This window comes from Apis cerana, linkage group LG11, assembly GCF_029169275.1.
Source record: "Apis cerana isolate GH-2021 linkage group LG11, AcerK_1.0, whole genome shotgun sequence".
NCBI lineage: Eukaryota > Metazoa > Arthropoda > Insecta > Hymenoptera > Apidae > Apis > Apis cerana.
In genome coordinates this window covers 7,086,681-7,104,920 of record NC_083862.1, presented here as the reverse complement: position 1 = coordinate 7,104,920, position 18,240 = coordinate 7,086,681, and the positions used below count along the sequence as shown (strand labels likewise).

General features: G+C 34.4%; 1 protein-coding gene across 15 annotated transcripts in view; it reads left to right on the top strand.

Moving 5' to 3' along the window:
- LOC108000131 (zinc finger homeobox protein 4) overlaps positions 1 to 18,240 on the top strand; it is a 420,790-nt gene that overhangs the window by 357,760 nt on the left and 44,790 nt on the right. For 2 of the 15 annotated variants that reach the window (XM_028667810.2, XM_028667811.2), the window contains exon 6: positions 16,061 to 16,131. The exons of the other annotated variants lie outside the window; for them this stretch is intronic. In XM_028667810.2, the coding sequence (XP_028523611.2) occupies positions 16,061 to 16,131 (71 nt within the window). The remainder of the gene's footprint in view (positions 1 to 16,060; positions 16,132 to 18,240) is intronic. 15 annotated transcript variants of the gene reach the window in all.

The window sequence follows — 18,240 nt, the reverse complement described above, 5'->3', positions numbered from 1 at the left end:
TCTGATAATAGTGTAGAAAATAATGACTTGAAATTTTCACGTATGAATATATATAAAAAGATTAAAAATTTATAACTATGAATTAGAAAAAAGAATAGATAAATCTTTAATTTTTGAACGATCTTCGTAATATGCTAATATTGAAAAATTTTTATCATTCTTATTAATAAAATTTGTATTGATCATTTCAATAGAATCTGTTTGATTAATTTAAGTATTTTAAAAATAAATTATTTAATTAAAAATCATTATTATATATTAATAGAATTAATAGATAAAATTGTATTATCTTGAAGGAAGATTTGTATTAATTTTCGTACTTATTGCAAGTGAACTTTATGCGTTATATGAAACTAAACTTGACAAAAGAAAAACTTGATAAGTTAATTTCTATTAATCTTCTTATAATTGGAAGAAAGTGCTCTGATTAAAAAAATAATAATTTCTTAGATACAACGATTTGAATCGTGGATTTACAGAGAAATCACTGGAAAAATTGAATTTGAAACTTTTTTCTCGTCTAAAGAAATTAGAAAATATAATTTTCTACAAAATATATTCGCCTCTTTATCGAACGCAAGTAATCTCTCGTTGAAAACGCTGCTAAAGTTAAAAGAGTTAGAGAAGAGAATATTGGAATCATCGACCTTCCTCGATAACCACTCTTCCTCGTTCGTTCCGTCTGCATGACTTTTGCCAATAATTGCGAGTCACCTAGCCCAGGGGACTTTTCGCAAGCGGAATCGTTGCACGCAAAGGTCGCAACGTAATTTCCAAAGGAGCAAACATTCTTCTAATTGCGATAATGAACTGAAACCAATATACGCGGAGCAAGCAAGCAACACCATCGATTCTTCAGTTAATGACGAAGGGAATCGAACAATCCGCATTCCTCGTGTGTCACTTTCGTGAAGTATGTGTATACGAATAATGCTCGAAAAATTCTAAGAATGTAAATTTATCGATAGAGCGATAAAGATTTATTGCGATTAGTTGTTTAGTTCGTGACATATAAAAAAAGCGAGAGATGAATCATTATAATTCCGTAGAAATGTCACATTAAGATATTTTTTTTTTTTCATCTACATTAATCTAAATCTTTAATAATAATAATTGTTGCATCGAACGAGTTTCAAGATAATTTAAAAAAAAAATCTTCTCTTTCTTTGCTCTACATTACGAATAATAATGAATCGAAACTATCTTATCTTAATAATATACTATTTATCTTAACAAATAAATAAATAATAAATATAATTGTAAAATAATAGAAAAAGAAAAAGAGAATCTCTGAAAACCTTAAAAGTGTTTAAATTTCCTATTTTTCCTCATTCAGAAAATCATACTTCAAAATTACCATAATATCTGGTTCAACAATCTTTTTCTATTTTAAAAATACAAGGAATTACATCGTGTCGTACGATGGCATCGATAAAACAATTATAAACAATCGCACACCGATCGAACGAAATATATAAAATGAAAAGAAACGAACGAAAAATTTTGACGTTTACGTAACTTGCTTCCCCTTCTATGTACAAAATGGAACACCCGTTAGAAAATGTTAAACGCGAGCGTGTAGAATAATCGTGCACCAGACACCAACGTTCCTTATCCCCCCTCCCCTCCTCCCCCCGTGTAACGTATGAACACCACAGTCTCGAGGTGGTATAGGAGTTTAATTGGTGGTAATATGAATCCGCGTAATATAAACCGCCATCAGTCTCTCGCCGGGATAGTGTGCGAGCAGGATAGTAGCACGAAGAAGTAAGAGAGAAAAGGAGACGAGGTGGTATCCAGGCCCACGAGACGATGTCTCCACCTTCGTAATGCCGACGACTCTTTTTATCACTGTCGCGAGACACGGTGCCCTTTGAACGAGTCCCTGCGAGGATTCGTTCCGAGAGGGAGACAATTTTAATTCGGTCGATCGGCTTCGTCCACCTGAGAATTAGACCCCTCTTTTGCAACGCATTAGCATATTCCGATTCATCAAAGTAGAAAGTGGGCAGAGCTTGAGGGAAAGATATATTTCATACACTGTTTAAAATATTGGATGCTGGATCATGTATTCAGGCGAAGTGTAGAAAGAAATATCGAAGTATGTAATATTCTTAGCCACAAAAATAAATGAGGAATATTGTTACAAATATTGCTGCGTAAGAAATTGTACGTGATAATTATTTCACGTTATTGCTAAATAAATAATTTCAATTCACACAGAGATTCGCGAATCGATTCACGAATTCATAATGGATACCGATTGCGCATTTACAGGGTGTCGGTCACTTGACAATATTGTAACTGATCGATATCGACACAAAACTACTACTATTAGATATGTATTCGACCCAGTATCGATACGTAATTTTAGATACATATTTGATACCGTTTCTCAATACTAGTTATTCTTCTCTTAAAACAATTGATCCAACGTTACGTTTATTAAAAATTATCGATACCCATTTAATATTTCATAAATACTCTTCAATGCTCGTTTCATTTCTAAACATAATCGTTTCTTCATAATCAAGATGTTGTATTGACTGGATCATAGCTCGAAGCGAAACGAGAAAATAGATGCAATGCTAACAACAACGATTATATCTGGTTTTAGCCGTAACATTTAGAAACGAAAGTTAAGGTATCGAAATCTTTGTAAAGTATCAAATGGTTATAGATAATTAATACCTTCGTATCGGATAGTTTTTGATTCGATACAGTATCTAATTTTGTAGCACTTTTTTTTCATTCAATCTATTGATTCGTGCATTACACAATGTTATCACGAGTTTCCATGTTTCGAAGAAAATCGAAATAAATCGACGATATAAGAAATCTTTTGAATGCATAAGTGCATACATCTATCTATTTATCTATTATATGAATACAGTATATTAATTGCGATTCACTAACAGTGTGAAAGAGGATGATAAAAGTGGAGTATATACTTATACAATACTTTTAATTGAGATAAAAATTTATAATAATATAATATATATGGATTGTGTTTGAAAATCAATGTCTGAATATCTTATAGATATTAAATTGAGATTTTGTACGATCGAAAAAAGTTTATGATAAATTGGAGAACGTGATAATTTCTTACATCGTATCTAATGTGATATAATGAAATTGCTTTTATGCATGTGAAATACTTTTGACAGTTTCAAAGATAATCGTCTAAAAATTGTTTAACAAGTTCACTGGTACACGCTAACGAATAATTTTCGTACAAAATCTATTTTCATATTTCAAAACTTAAAATATATACTTTGCATAAATTATTTTCGTTAACAAGGCGAGAAAAATTTTTGCATTTGTGATTCGATCTAATCGATAAACATACAGCGATTGAATGCAAATACGTATCGAATTTTTAATATATTCCTTAAAAACTAGCAAATTTAATAACTTTATCCATCCAATCTTCGCTCATATCTATAAATAAATAATTATAGATGTTGAAACGAGAAACATTTCTATGACTTTTCTTCTGATAAAAATAATGCATATCGCATTTTACTCCTCTCTTGCGTTTAACAATATTTTCGATTAATAATTCAATAATGAACCGACAACTTTTAACATTTTAACGCAAAAAAGCCCTGCTTCGAGTTTAGAAAAAAATTTTAAAAATCACGAAAGCAATCCCACTAAATTATTACATCTTTTCTCAATTATTAGCATTTTATTCCCTGAAAAAAAAATTCTCACAAACCTTCTCCTCTTCCAACTCCCCCGTAACAAAAGCCATTCCATTCACTTTCCATCAATTTCTCGAGAAATCTCAATCTCCCCATTACACCCAGTATCGTTACCACACATCACGAAAGCCTCGTAGCAGCAATCAAAAGCCGCTCAAAGCACCCTGGTCCCGACCGAGGGCGCGACAATCTCTTAGTGGCGGAAGGGAGAACTCCAAGTTCGAAGTTCTTCGACTCGAGGAGAGGAGTCGGCGAGCGATCCTGAGAAGATAAATACTCGTATCCCCAGAGAGAGACAGAGAAAGAGAGAGAGTATCATCCTCCCCCGCGCATTTTCTCTAATGTATTCACAAATCTTCGTTCCAGCGCGACGTTATCACTCTTCGAGCAGACTCGAGGCGTCGCCGTTTCGCCGAAGACGATGTAAACCCTCCGAGTATACATGTGCGTGTGTGCGTGTGCGCTCGCTTTTTTTTCCATCCCCCATTCGAACGTGGAATTCATTTCGCGGCCCAACGCCCTCGGCTACGTTCGATTGCTTCGATTATCCTTACCTTATTCCTCGAGATTCGACCCTCTTCTTCTTCTTCTTCTTCTTCTTTTTCCACGATTCTCCATTCTCGTTTCGACTCTTCGCGCCATCCCCTTCCTTTCCGTGGAGATCTATCGTTCGGGGTGCAGGTGCCCCCCCGAAATCGGGGGTGGCGCTGAGCCGATTCTATTCTTGCTTGAAAACTGCTTGATAGTAAGACATTGAAGGGGAATCGAAATGATGGAGTGGGAAAAGAGTGGGTTCGATTGGTGGAAAAGTAATCTGATGTTGCTTCGAAAGATGTAGCGATGTAAGTCAGTATATATATATTTGTAATTGAAGAAATCAGATGATACTGGCAGAGATAATGTACATGTTTGAAATGCGTAATGAAATCTTAAATACAATTCACAATTTGAAAGATCGTTTATATTTTTGCTATTGGTTTTTCCGTTGAATTATTCGGTTAGCTGATATTCGTTAGAGATAAACGAATAAATAAATTGGCATTTATTAACTGATTAGTGAGTTTACATCGTAAACAAACTCGTTTTAATAAATATTATGTCGAATTTTAAACATGCATGTGCAATATTATGAATATTTATGAGAGTACATTATCGTGAACATGAACTAATAATAAATATAGTTGAAAACTCGGCTTCGTTTGAAAACGAAATAAGAGATCGGTGGTTTTTGCTAACCGCAAGCGTCGATTAATTATGAGAAAGTTTGATACTTTGTTTCATAAACAGACGTATGCAATTTCGATCGTATATTAAATCGTATGTATGAAATATGAAATATTTTATTTGAAAGATGCAATAACATTATTTCGATATGGAAGACAATACGTATTCTATAGTTTATAGAATTCTAAAAAGTCTACGATTAAACATTTATTAAATTAATTATAATAATAGAAGAAGAGTATTTTGATAGAATTTATTCTTATTATTCCTTTTTTAAAAACACTAATTAATATCATTTTAATTTACTTTTAAATTTTTAGAGTTTCCCGTGAAAGAAAAAAAGAGAGAAAACTTCTTCCTTTTCATACTATCCACTCGATAATCATCGTACATCTACAATTAGAAAATTAAAAATATTTTTAATCTCTATTTTATTTTCATCAAATTCCTTATTCATAAATCTATTCCGACCGTTCTGGGAATAAAATTATTGATCATCTTTCTTTCCCGATACCGCAATTGTTTTTGTCTCATAGCGTTATGTACACATGTGTGTACTCAATTTGATAAATGGCTCTGTCGCATTCGCTATATCACGCGTTGCATTATTAATCAATCGCAATTTGGAAGAAGTTTATTGCCTCTTATACACACGTACACAGTTTTTTATAACTGTTGGTTTAACTATTCACGATCTCGTAATGTGAATTTTATATAACGAAAGTTTTCACGATTGGCGTGGATACAATAATGGTTTCATTTGAATTTAAGTCGTTTCGCGTTTAATCTCGAGAATGCTTGGCTCTGTACCATAACCATCGGCCGTGACAAATATGCAGGCGAAATATCACTATGGGGAAAGGAGTTCCTTCGCGAGATCTATCGCATACCGATCGTGGAAAGAAAAACGGTGGCTCGCAATTTACTTTTCACGGTTTAACGATTACCTTGGGTGAGTTTAAAAGAAAGAAACGGCTCAAATTTTTTACAAAAAATGTAAATTTACTTCCACATCGAATTTTCAAAATAAAATTTCGATATTTAATATTTTTATTCGATCGTTTTAATGATGATATTAAATTTTTTAAGTAAAATGAAATATAGAGTTATACAAGTTTCTGAAAATTGGATTGAAAATTATATGGCAGAAGAAATATATGTATAATGAATAGAAAAAAAACAAGTATACGAAGATACAAGAATTAACAATTTCCAACGGAATTTGAGTTGATTAGAAATTTATAAAATAACAAATACTGGAAAACAAAGGTACCTAGGCAAATAATAAAACGAATTTCAATTTGAAAATGTATTAGATAAATTGCGAAAAATACGAAAACGAGTTAAACTAATTCCAATTCTTCCACCACATTACATTTCCTATAATTACCCTTCTATTTTCTTCTCCAAATTCTCCAAAAAAAAAACATTTCATCCACCAACACTTCTCCACTCACCCACTAAATCATCAATCTGCCCAATCTATTCAAAATCCAAATCACAAAAAGAAGACACTCCGTACATTCATAACCCTGTACCACTATTCATACTCAACAAACTCGACATTCCCCCTTCTACGCAAAAACCGAGCCACAATGGCAAAGAGAGAGAGAAAAAAAACAAAAACAAAAAAAAAAAATAAAAATAAAACTTCGTATCCCCGGACGAAATTTATTCATAATCGAGCCTTGGTCCGCGTTATCCCGAACATTTCATGCGCCGGGAGAGCCGCGTTATCCCTTGGGAAGACGGAAAACGAGGAGGAGGCAGGAGGGGGTCGTCGAAGTCGCGTCGTCATCCCGGAATATGAGATTTCCACGGAGGGGACGAGGGTGTGTCCGTGGCCGTAGGTAAGGGATCGGGGTTGAAGGAGGTCCGCAAGCGGGAATCCGCGAGCGGAAGCTCGGGGGCGGGTATAATGGGCGCCAAGCGGGCGAGGGGGGCTCGCGTAAGCGGAGGCGAATCTGGCGACCGCCAGTGCGCGGAGAAAAGCTTGTACCGGTGCAAAGGGAGGGACATTATTGGATTCTGAGCATTCCCGGAGTTATTAAAATTCGAAGCGGACCGCGGCCAGAACGAGAACCTGCCTCCCCCTCCTCTACGGGGATAGCACTTCCGTCCAAGAATATTAAAGTCTCGATATTGTGAAAAGGGAGGGGCGAGGATTTTTTTTCCCTCTTTTTGTTTAGTTTGTTAGTACGATCATCGTGAGGGGTGAGGTAAGGAAAGTAAATTTGGAAAATTTTTGAATTTATGGACGGAGGATTTTGAGATATTTGTCTTTTATTTATTGCGTTGTGTTAAATTATATTTTTATGAGGATGTGATAGGTATAGTTATTGGTTGGCCAAGAAAGCTACTATTATTAGAAGCAACAAATCCATACCACTCAGTTTAATACAAACAAATCTATCATTGGTTCAATAAGTTAAAAGCAAACTCGCGATACTTCCCGTGTTAATTTACCAAAGAGCGACGGAAAGGAAATATCGCGAGCTTTTTATCAACTATGGTGTATTCGTTCGCCTACTCTTCGATGCTATCGTGCCCTATTATCAAATCAAAATGATCAATCATCGGGATCAATAGCGAGGGGGATAGGAAGTTTGCTTTCTCACCGGTGCGAGGCAAACACAAAAGGCGACAGCCAGTTTTCAAGAGGGTCCGGTAAAAGGCGGCAGAAGTCACCGAGGGCAGGCTTTAAGGGAGGGAAAGGTGGTAAAATTCGTTCTCGAGCCAGGGGTGTCCGCCTGGCGTGAGCAAATACTGGGATCCTCCGCGTAATCGGCGTCCATCGATCATGCTTCGACAATAAACTTAATATGATTTCGCGTCGAACTCGAATTGAACGTTCGAGTGATCATCATCCCTTATTACGCGAACGTGATTCCCGTGACCGCTTATTCAGGAAAAATTTTGAGAAAAATTTTCGTTTGGTCATCTTGTTCAGGATACGTTTATACCTTTTTCGGGGAAATAATCTTTTAAATTAATATTAGAATCAATGAACAGATATTTAAATATAAGATGATGTGATTAATTAAATATGTGTATCTGAATAGGATGATCGATGTTAATATTTGTAAAAGGTATATCCTGAATGAAAAGAATATGGAGTTTTTAAAAAAGAACTTTAGAGTTTTTAAAAAAGAATCAAGTATTGCTTTTAATTATAACATATTTTATTCTTAAAGTTGTCAAATTATTTATCATCTACTTGAAATTTATTCAATAAACGAAATAACAAATTAATTCGAATCTAAAATAATAATATTTTGAAATGACTACGAAACTTAATTAAAATTATTCATTTAAATTTCTATCATTCAGTCAAACATAAAATCCAAAATATCTTTTTCAATCTATATAATAATCTAGTTTAAAAAAAATATCTAACTTAATTTTCACAAAATATCAATAAAAACATCTAATATTCTTTGTAATACTTGTCGCAAAACATCAACAAGCAAGACATTTGATCAAACCGCAAAAAAGAATTGAAACAAGTGACCAAACGGAACCGTATTGACATTTCATGAAAGGAAATCTTCAACGTGTAACTTTCAAACTGCACAAAAGATCCTAAGCTAATCAGCCTCGTCCCTTACGAACAAAGCACGCCGAACAATCCAGTAACGCGCGCACACCAGCCTAACGAACAAATAAAAATCCCTTCCGCGTATTACGTTTTCCGGCGCATTAGCCGCGCACAATGGTTCCGGTAAAAGGTAGAGCGGTAATGGTACGCAACGTAACGAGATCCAAGAAAAAAGATAAACAATTTCCCCTGCGTGGTCGAATATAAATAAATTCAACGTTAGAACATTGTGTCGCTTGTAAACATCGAACTGTGTACAAGATGGAGCGGAATGGTATTATCATCGACTAAGGAATAATTTTATATATGCGAGAATACTTTTTTTTTAAAGAAGAAGAAATTTGGTTTTCGAAAAAAAATCCAATTTGAAAATATTTTAATGCGTTTAAATTTATTCATTTAAAATTTCGTTCAAATTTATGTTTTAAGAGATCTTAAACGTTACGAGAAATAAAGAAATATTATTAAATTTTTATACAATGAAAAATTAAAAACAAACAAGTGAAATAATAATTTTAAATGTAACAAGGATTTTGCTTTATATTTTGATTAATATTTCTTTCGTTGTTTAACTAAATTATCGGGGAAAAGTGATAAAAATATAGAAAAATAATTAAGAATCAATTTTTTTACAATTCTTCAGAGACAAAATAATAGAAAAAAATATGTTCGAATCGTTTCAAAAAGCTTTTTTAGCAATCGTTGCTAAATTCGTTGGATGAACCAAATGGATCGTCCATACGCACAAATTTTTCATCGATCTTCCCTTCCTCGTCGAATTTTGGAAACAAAACGGAGAAAGATTGGAACAAACATTCGTGTTGGCGCATGCGCGACTCTACACCCAACAAGAAACACGAAGGATAAAAAGAACCAGCAGAAAAAGAACTGCCAAACTCCACGTTTGATTTTTGGTTTGCATTGCTGCTCGTCGGCCCGGAAGAAAAGCCTTTAGAGAATTTTTCCAGCTGGGAAACCCGGTCGAATATTCCTCGGGCACCGGGTGGCCGGCCTCTATTCAATCCGCGCTCTTTCATTTCCGTGATTGCTGTTTTAAATAATTGCATCTCTCCTCCGATCACCTCCTCCCTATCTCGACTCGTTTGCGCAAAATATTTGAAATCGGCCTCGAACCCAATCCCTTACCCCCATTCAACCTCCGCGAATTCGATGTTTTTCATCATGTACCGACGGGTGGTAACTCGCGATTTTTAATTAAATCCCTAGAGTCCCTAGGTCGAGATCAATGAAAAGAAAAATGTTGGCACCCGGTCACGAGGCGCGCGACACGTTGCCAAAGGAGATTCTATAAAAATTGGCTATCGGCCCGCGCGAACGTTCGTCGATCGAGGGGAGGGGGAGGGGGGAGGGGAGAAGGAAAAAAAAGTCATTTACGGGATTGAAATGGAAATTCGATCGCGTACCCGTGGAAATTCTATTCGTACGAGGCTTCTACTTTGAACGCGCTGTTATATTCGTTTGGATTGAAGCGAATTTGATGGTCGGTGAACTTTTTTCCTTTTTTTTTTCTTTCTTTTCCCCTTCCCCTTCTTTTTCTCTCTTCTTTCGCGCGAATTATAATGATCGTTACAGAGGCGACACTACGAACGCGACGTGGCAACGATGGAAAATTAGAAAGGAACTTTCGAGGGTGTCGAGCCCTCGCTTTTGGATATTTTTTTAACGAGCAGCTACCGGGGAAAAAATATCATATTTCTGTAAAGGCAGCCGTTCGAACTGTCCCTTATTCTTTCGCTCCCCTTGGAGTGCTTAGCCGCTATCTCGATTCGGCGAATCGATCGATCGTCTTGGTATCCTCCCTCTCGTCTATTGTCGTCGAAGGGTGCCCTGAGGGTGAAGTGAGGAAAACTGGTGGAAAAATTTACATCCTCGATTGCGACGGTATGTTTGGGAACGACTTGGGAGCAACGTAACGAGAAATTTTATGGAAAATGGGTAAACGTTCTTGTGTCGTTTATTTGAATGGAAAATAAAAATTATTCTGAATTGAAATTTTTACAATTTTTAAAAATTCAAGTATTAATTAATATAAAATAATTGTATCATTTTTATGATAAATAAAATAATCACGTTTATAAGCTGGTATTATAATGGTATACGTTTATATTCTGGTATTCTAATAAAAAGAAATAAATTAGTGATAAATGAACTTTTGCAGTTTTGAATTTCTGAATTTTAAATAAATAAAACGAATCAATTAATTCCTTGAAATGAGAATATTTTAATATTAATTTCAACAAAAATTTTGAAAGCTAGCGTAATACAATAAAGATTGCTCTCAATATTTATTTTATAGTTTCTTCAATCATTCACATTAAGCAATAAAAAATTCATTAAGTAGTATCGAATAGTCAATAATACATCGATGCTAAAAATATTAAGAAATCATCCTTTCAACGATTTCTAACGCGTAATACATTTATTTTTCTTTTATCGTTACATCTTTTTCATTCTCTAACCCCAAACATAAACTCTCATTATTACAAACACTCAATCAAATATTTCGATACTAAAATAATAATTTCCTCTATTATCTAATTATTACACGTATCATTCGTTTAATACATCTTAACATTCGTCTACGCTTCTTTTCCCTATTTTACACCTCTCTCATTTCCTAACCTCAAAAGAATAATCCAAATCGTATCCAACAAGCAATCCCAATGCCCGTTCCGTTACTATCAACAGCATACCGATGCTGAAAATATTAAAAAGAAAAAAAGGACCATCGTCATAGCAGAGGACACAAAAACCATTCAGAATTATTTACCATCCCAGTTGGCGATCGAGGCGGCGATCGAGGCGGCGATCGCGGCCGCCGATCCGGAGCGGTTTCGGGGTCCGTTTCATCAGCTCGCCGTTTCCGTAAATCATGCGAGGCATCCTTTCGCTTTTATTCCGCGGCACCGTGGGCAGAGGGAGAGAGAGACGGGCGAGAGAAGAAAAAGGGTCGAAAGAAAGCGTGGCCAAAAGAACGGGGGAGGGACGAACGGGCCAAAGGAGCACAGCTCTCGGGGCAAGAAAAAAGGCGATCGAGGGGTCCTCGAGGGAGGAGGAGGGGGAGGAGATCACGAAGCAGCAGGGTGATCTCGCGATGGAATTTAGTTAAACAGTCGTCGTTGTTGAACGACGACGACGACGACGACGACGACGAGGACGTTGCTCGAGGTCTACCCGGGTGCTTAATAAAAATCGAAGTCGTTCGTTGCTCCCCCCTCCCCCTCCCCCAACCCTCCTCTCACACGTTCGTTCTACGTCGATGGAGGAGAGAAAAGGAGGGAACCGAGCGACCGACCGAACGGTGGTACCCCCTCGGCTGCTCTCTTGTGTTCCCCTTACACGGATTTCACGTGGAAGCGTGTGTCTCCTCGTGGCTACACGTGTGTCCCTCTCGTGTCGTTCCGCGACGGTACACGCTCGCTCGTCTGTGTGCGCCCATCCATCCGCACACGTACGATCCATCCACGGTTGTGGGCGCACGGCGAGGCAGAGGCGAGGAGAGTGTGCGCGCGCGAGCGCCCCCCCTTCGGCCACGAGTACGGTAGCGATACGTTTCTCCGACAAATAAATAAAACGAAACCGTAAGCGAGGGAATAAAATGTGATTTACAACGGTGGAAAGACAATGGCCGAGGCTCCGCACGATAATGTATGCGGATGGCGCGGACTGGTACCCGGGGATACTGACTTCTGATTGGTCGTGCCCCGACGCCACCGCTACAACGGAAAGCGATAAATAACTACGAGCAGATAAAACCTTTCTTTCTGCCTTGGGCTTAGCCTGGCCACTCTCTCGCATCGGGGCTTAGCACTCGAGGCTTCTCTTTCTCTCTCTCTCTTTTCCACTCCTCGTACACTAACCTAACCTCTCTCGTTTCTCTCTGTCTGTCTCGTTCTCGTTCTCGTCTCACCTCCGCCGCTCTCCTTTCTCGCTTTTCCCCCTCGCCCCCCTTTTTCTTTTCTTCTTTTCTCGCCGTTGTCTCTCCTGTTGCCGCTTCCATCGACCGATTTCGAATCGTAAAGGCCGGTTCGCACGAATCACGACACCCGCCATCGCCGCGATACGCCATCCCCTTCCTCTCCCGTTTCCCACCCCAATCGGATACAGCATCGTATTTTTCGTTTATTTTTCTTTTTTCTTTTCTTTTTTCTTTTTTTCTTTTTGTTTTTTTCTTCCCCTCCTCTCTCTCTCTTTCCTTTTGGCGGAGTTTTTCGAGGTTAGGTCAGGCTGGATGGGATCTAGATTCGCGGAAGGGTACATTTTTGTCGGCGCCTTGTCGAGTTTTCAGACACTCGACTTCCTTGGAACAGAGATATCACCGGAGGAGTGGCTCTGGTGATTTGAACGGAAGATCGAGAATGTCGTGTCGCTTATTTTATTCCTCGCTGCGATTCCTTTTTCGTCGCTTTGCGACTGAGTGACTGGTTGTAAACTCTGGTGATAGCGAAGAGTAGTAAGATTCGGAAGAGAAGGCTGTTTATTGTGTAGAGATTTGTTGTTTAAATGTAGAAAAATCTTCGATGTACAGGATGATCAATTCTTAATTACAAATCACTTGCCAATTATTTGTCGTAAGAGAAAAATTAAATAATTTCGAAAAAATTTTTAAATAAAACTAAATATAACTTCTCTAAATTAACACAAATCTTAATTTTCAATCATTAAATTTTTCTTTGAAACATTTTCTTAGACAACAAGAATATTTTGAAATTATATATAGATTAATTAAAAATTTTCTTATTGAAAAATCAAAATTCTGAAATGAAAATTCAAAATGACAAAATTATTACTATTTTAATAATTCTCAAATAAATTCTATTGTAATATTGATTAATAAAAGCAAAAAAGAGTACAATGAATATTCCACTAACAATCGATTTCTAATCCTTGTGTCGTTGAACTCCAATCAAGTCACGATTAATGATTGCACGCTTTCATTTTCTTTTCTCGTCGAATTTGTTTTTTCCACAATCGTGAGAACTGTACAATAGGGTTGCATTCGATTCCTCTCGAATGGCAATGAAATCGTATCGAGGGTTGCGAACCAATGCCTCGATTCGATGCGTACCGCGGTTTATTAACATCCTCCATCGATTTTATATGCGCGCACCATGGTTAATTATAGGTTGCGTTACCCTTGTGCCGATACTTAACTACAGTGTTGTACCCGACTCTGGTGAATTATTTCTCTCGTGCATACTCGAAGATTTACGAAGTTCCATGCAAAAACTGTAACGCCTCGATACCATCATTATACGCGTATGTTCGTGGATAACGGGGAAAAAATAAAAATAAAACGCTAATAGGTATCATTTGCCCAGTTTTTTTAATTAATTATATAGTTTTTTCGTGCTACAATTTTGCCCCGGTTAAGCGTGGTAACGACGTCACGGTGTTTTAGAGTTGTTTGAACGAAATTGAGAGTCATCTTTGCTTTTTAAGGGATCGCTGTTATTATTGTACGACATGTTGACCGTAAATTATAGTTACCGCTGTTAAATATAGAACGACGACTTTCTTTTTTTTATTTTTTATTCATTTATTTATTTATTTATTTTTTTGCGTTGTAATATTTTACGGTATATAGTTTCTATTTTGAAGATATTACAATTTTTCGCATCGGGCTGTAAAAGTAATTATGTAAATGTGATGAAATAGTGAGAAAAAAGAATATTTCATATACTTTAATTATTTTTGAGTCATCTAAATAAAATTCCGATTCACTAAAATCGTTTCAATTATTATTCATTATTGTACTATTATATGATTATTTTGTTGTAATATTAAATATAATTAAATATGAATTAAAATTTTTCTCGTATAGCAGTAATTCTTTCCTTCTTGTTTTTCTGATTATAATTCTTAGACGAAGTTCGATTCTTTTACGAATAAGCATGTCTTTATTATTTAAAAAAGAAAAGAGTGAAAAGTATTAAAATAAGTGGCTTTTACATGATACTTACATGATATTATGCTTAATTTGTTTTACCTCTTTATAATTTAATATGTTTACTATCCACTGAGATGGATAATGATTTAAGAATTTTAATGTTTAAAGAAATCATGATAATTTTCATATTTAAAAGCTTTAATTTATAATTACATAAAATAATTTTTAAATACTATTTAGTGAAAAAATTCTACTAAAATTTGGTTCGTATTTATTCTTTCTGTTCACGAAAAAAATATCACGATTTCTGCTTAACATTTTTCAGACGATAATTTTTTTCGAATTTTATATAAAAGAATAACCAAATGATTAATTATTCGATTCGGTCGATTTGATTTTTAATTTCGAACAGCAACGGTATCGAAAACAAAAGTTCAAAAACGAACAATATATTTCAAATACAATTATTTATAACCTCAATTTCAAACGAAATTCAAGATTTTAATATAATTTAGAATTATTTTTTTCAAAATTATTTCCAACCAATTATCTAAATTAAACTCCGACCAATAGAAATATCGTTTGATTTATCTTCCATGATAAGCAAAAAAAAAGCGAAATATACACATATATATACAAGCGTGGAACAACGAATCAATTAAATAATGTGACAAAGAAAACAATTTATTACGTAACCAGCATAACATAAAGCAACATGCAAAACAATCGAGCCACGAGAGTACATATAATATAAACTTTCACGCTTATCAAGCTGCACCTACGTGTTCGCCATCGACGCATTCGATACTCTCCATACCACTTTCCTACCAAATATAAATCACGGTGCCACGAAAGTGTCCACGGCCGTGCTGAGCCGGCCTCCGCGTGCCAGGATCGAGAAACAACAATCGACCATAACGTGACCCACCAACAACAATATTATTGATCTCTACTACTTGAACGATCAACGTCCCGATGTTTATCGTCCGCCGAAAAACCGGCCACGAACACACCTCACCTCGTGGCGGTCGGAACGAAACGGCTGTAAAAGAATTCCAATTGCGACGGAGGCGTCGGTTTCGAGGTGAAAGAGAGTCTGGCCTGCTCTGTGGTTTCTTTCAATCGGTTTACGAGATTAGCTATAACCGATAAACGATTCTTCTTTTTTTCTTTTCTTTTTTTTTTCTTTCCTTTTCTTTCTTTTTTTTTTTTTGAATAGAGAAAGAAAGAAAAACAGAAATTCTCGAGTTTAATTGCTCAATTCTAATCTCTTTAAATCTGTAAATTGGATTCATATTCAATTTTTCTGGAATAGAAAAGAATAGATTTTTGTAAAACTTGATTTTTTTTTTAGGATTACTTAAACGTAGAATTCTTTTTTTTTTTTATTTTGGATAAACTTGTTTTCAAATTGATTTTGATGGAAAATCTCTTTTCTTTTTTTTGGGAATAGAATAAAGTAAATAATTGTTTGTTAGAGTCTCTCCGCGATTTGTGTGATTCCGTGAAATCAGTCCCGATCCCTTTTTTCCTTTTTGTTTTTCAAATTATTTCGTGTGTTAAAAAAAAAAATTAATAGATTGCATCACGACCGAATAAAACACCAAATGCTTGTGATAGTTTCAGCGGTGCAAGTAGACCACGCAGGCCAGGTTCTCTCCCAGCCTCAGTCGCGTCCTGGCCATCAGCAGGTCAGTAACAACGATGAATATTCTTTAAAATTTTGGGTGTAGATAGATTGTGACGCGTAGAAATGGTGATCGCACGATTGTGCGATAGAATAATTGTCTGGCTTGAGAGATAGATATCTTGGATAAAGGAGAAAATTTAATATTAACCCTTAAACAATTAACGATTTGCACGTTTAACATTAAATTGTGCAAATATATATAATAAACAGAAAAGGTTGAATATTAATGCGGATGAAAAATTATCTTTTCTTTTTCTATTGTTATTATTCAACCATTCGTGGTTCGACTGTTAAAAGACATTATTATATTAATTGCCATATTAATATGGAGTTAAATATTATCTATAATATCGTTTGTTGTTATTGTTGTAATGTTTAATTCTTGCATCGATATTTGAATGAATTGATAAACAGGAGGAAGGAAAATTTAATTTTCCTTCGACATATTCAAATCGTCGATCCAATTTAATGTGCGAAGTTTGATGAATTTAATATTCATAGCTTGACGATTAATTCGCCGAGGGCTAAAATGTTATTAACGCGTTATAGATTTTAATTTAATTGAAAATGACGATGATGGTGGTAATATACACGTGATAACTGTGCGCAAATTGCACGGCACGTGTTTTACTTGTTTGCTGATACTATCGTTTCTGTGGCTGTATTGATGTCTGACAGGAGCAGACTTTTTCAATTGTGGATGCATAGATGGAAATTTTTGAAAAAAAGAAAAAATATATTATTTTATAATTTAATTTTTAATTTGGACAATGCGCTTGATGGTTCGTTTACTCCTGTTTGAAATCTTGAAAAAAAGTTTTCCGATGATATATTTTATTTTATTACATTATTGTAATAATATAATATGAATATTCTGTTGAAAATTTCTGATCATAGTATAAATTTGTTGTATTGAATTAGTATTGAATTATGTAATCATAAAAATATTATGATTACAATTTTTAATTTTTATTATTTCTATTATTTCTAATTATTTAATAAAATCTTTTATTAAATATTTCATAAAAAAAACATTATTTCTTTCAATTCAAATTTAAATATAAATTATAGTTAAAATTACAGTTTTAATATAATTGTTTTTTGCTTACATAATTTTTTACAATTATTTTATAATATCTGTTACTTTCTTATTTTGAAGTATTCAGTAATAAATTCAGTAATATCCTATATTTTTCTTTTCTTTTATTCTATTCTATTATAACAGATGTAAAATTTCAAATATGTATAGTTAATAAAATACTCTTTGCTATTAAATTTTGTTACCAATGTATAATTATAATTATATTATTATAATAGCTATAACTTTTATTCCTGTAAAATAATTAAATCTATCCAAAGATCATTTATAAATAGTTACGACCATTTATTATATAATAAGTTATGACTATTTATTTAAAAAAACTTTTTCCTCTTATTAAATCTTATTTCAAACAGACCAATAACAATTAGAACCGATTATGTATTAAGAAAAAACAAACAAACAAAGAAAAGAAAAAAAACAATATGTTAACTGCATCATAATGCATGGTGTTACATCACAAATTTTTAATACAAAATTTCTATATGAAACCTCGACAAATAATTACAACACAGTATAATTATTTATTTAATAGTCCGTGAAAAGAGAAAGTCATAGAACACGTTTCTTCCATTGTTACGTGATTCTAATTCTTTGTTATCGTTTACATAAAATATATCTTAGTAGTTACTTCAATTTTTTTCTTTCGAAATATCGAACATTTTATGCAGAAATGGAACAAGTTGTAGAAGAAATTTATAAAGAAACTTGTCAAGGATTAACTGCTTCTGAAAATTTACTCTCGATATATATTGCATGTTACATATTAGGGGAATTATTATTTAATATTTGGAATAATGGGAACTGCATTTTTTAACGTAATACAATAAATAAACGAAATATCGTATTAAGATTATTAAAATTTTTTAGTATTTTTTATTTTTAATGAAATTTTGTCAAAAATATCGATAAATTTAAAAAGATAAATTTAGAATTGAAAATTGATTTAAAATAAATAATCTTACATGTTTAATTTAAATTTTGTTCAAATTAAGAAAAATAAATATATCA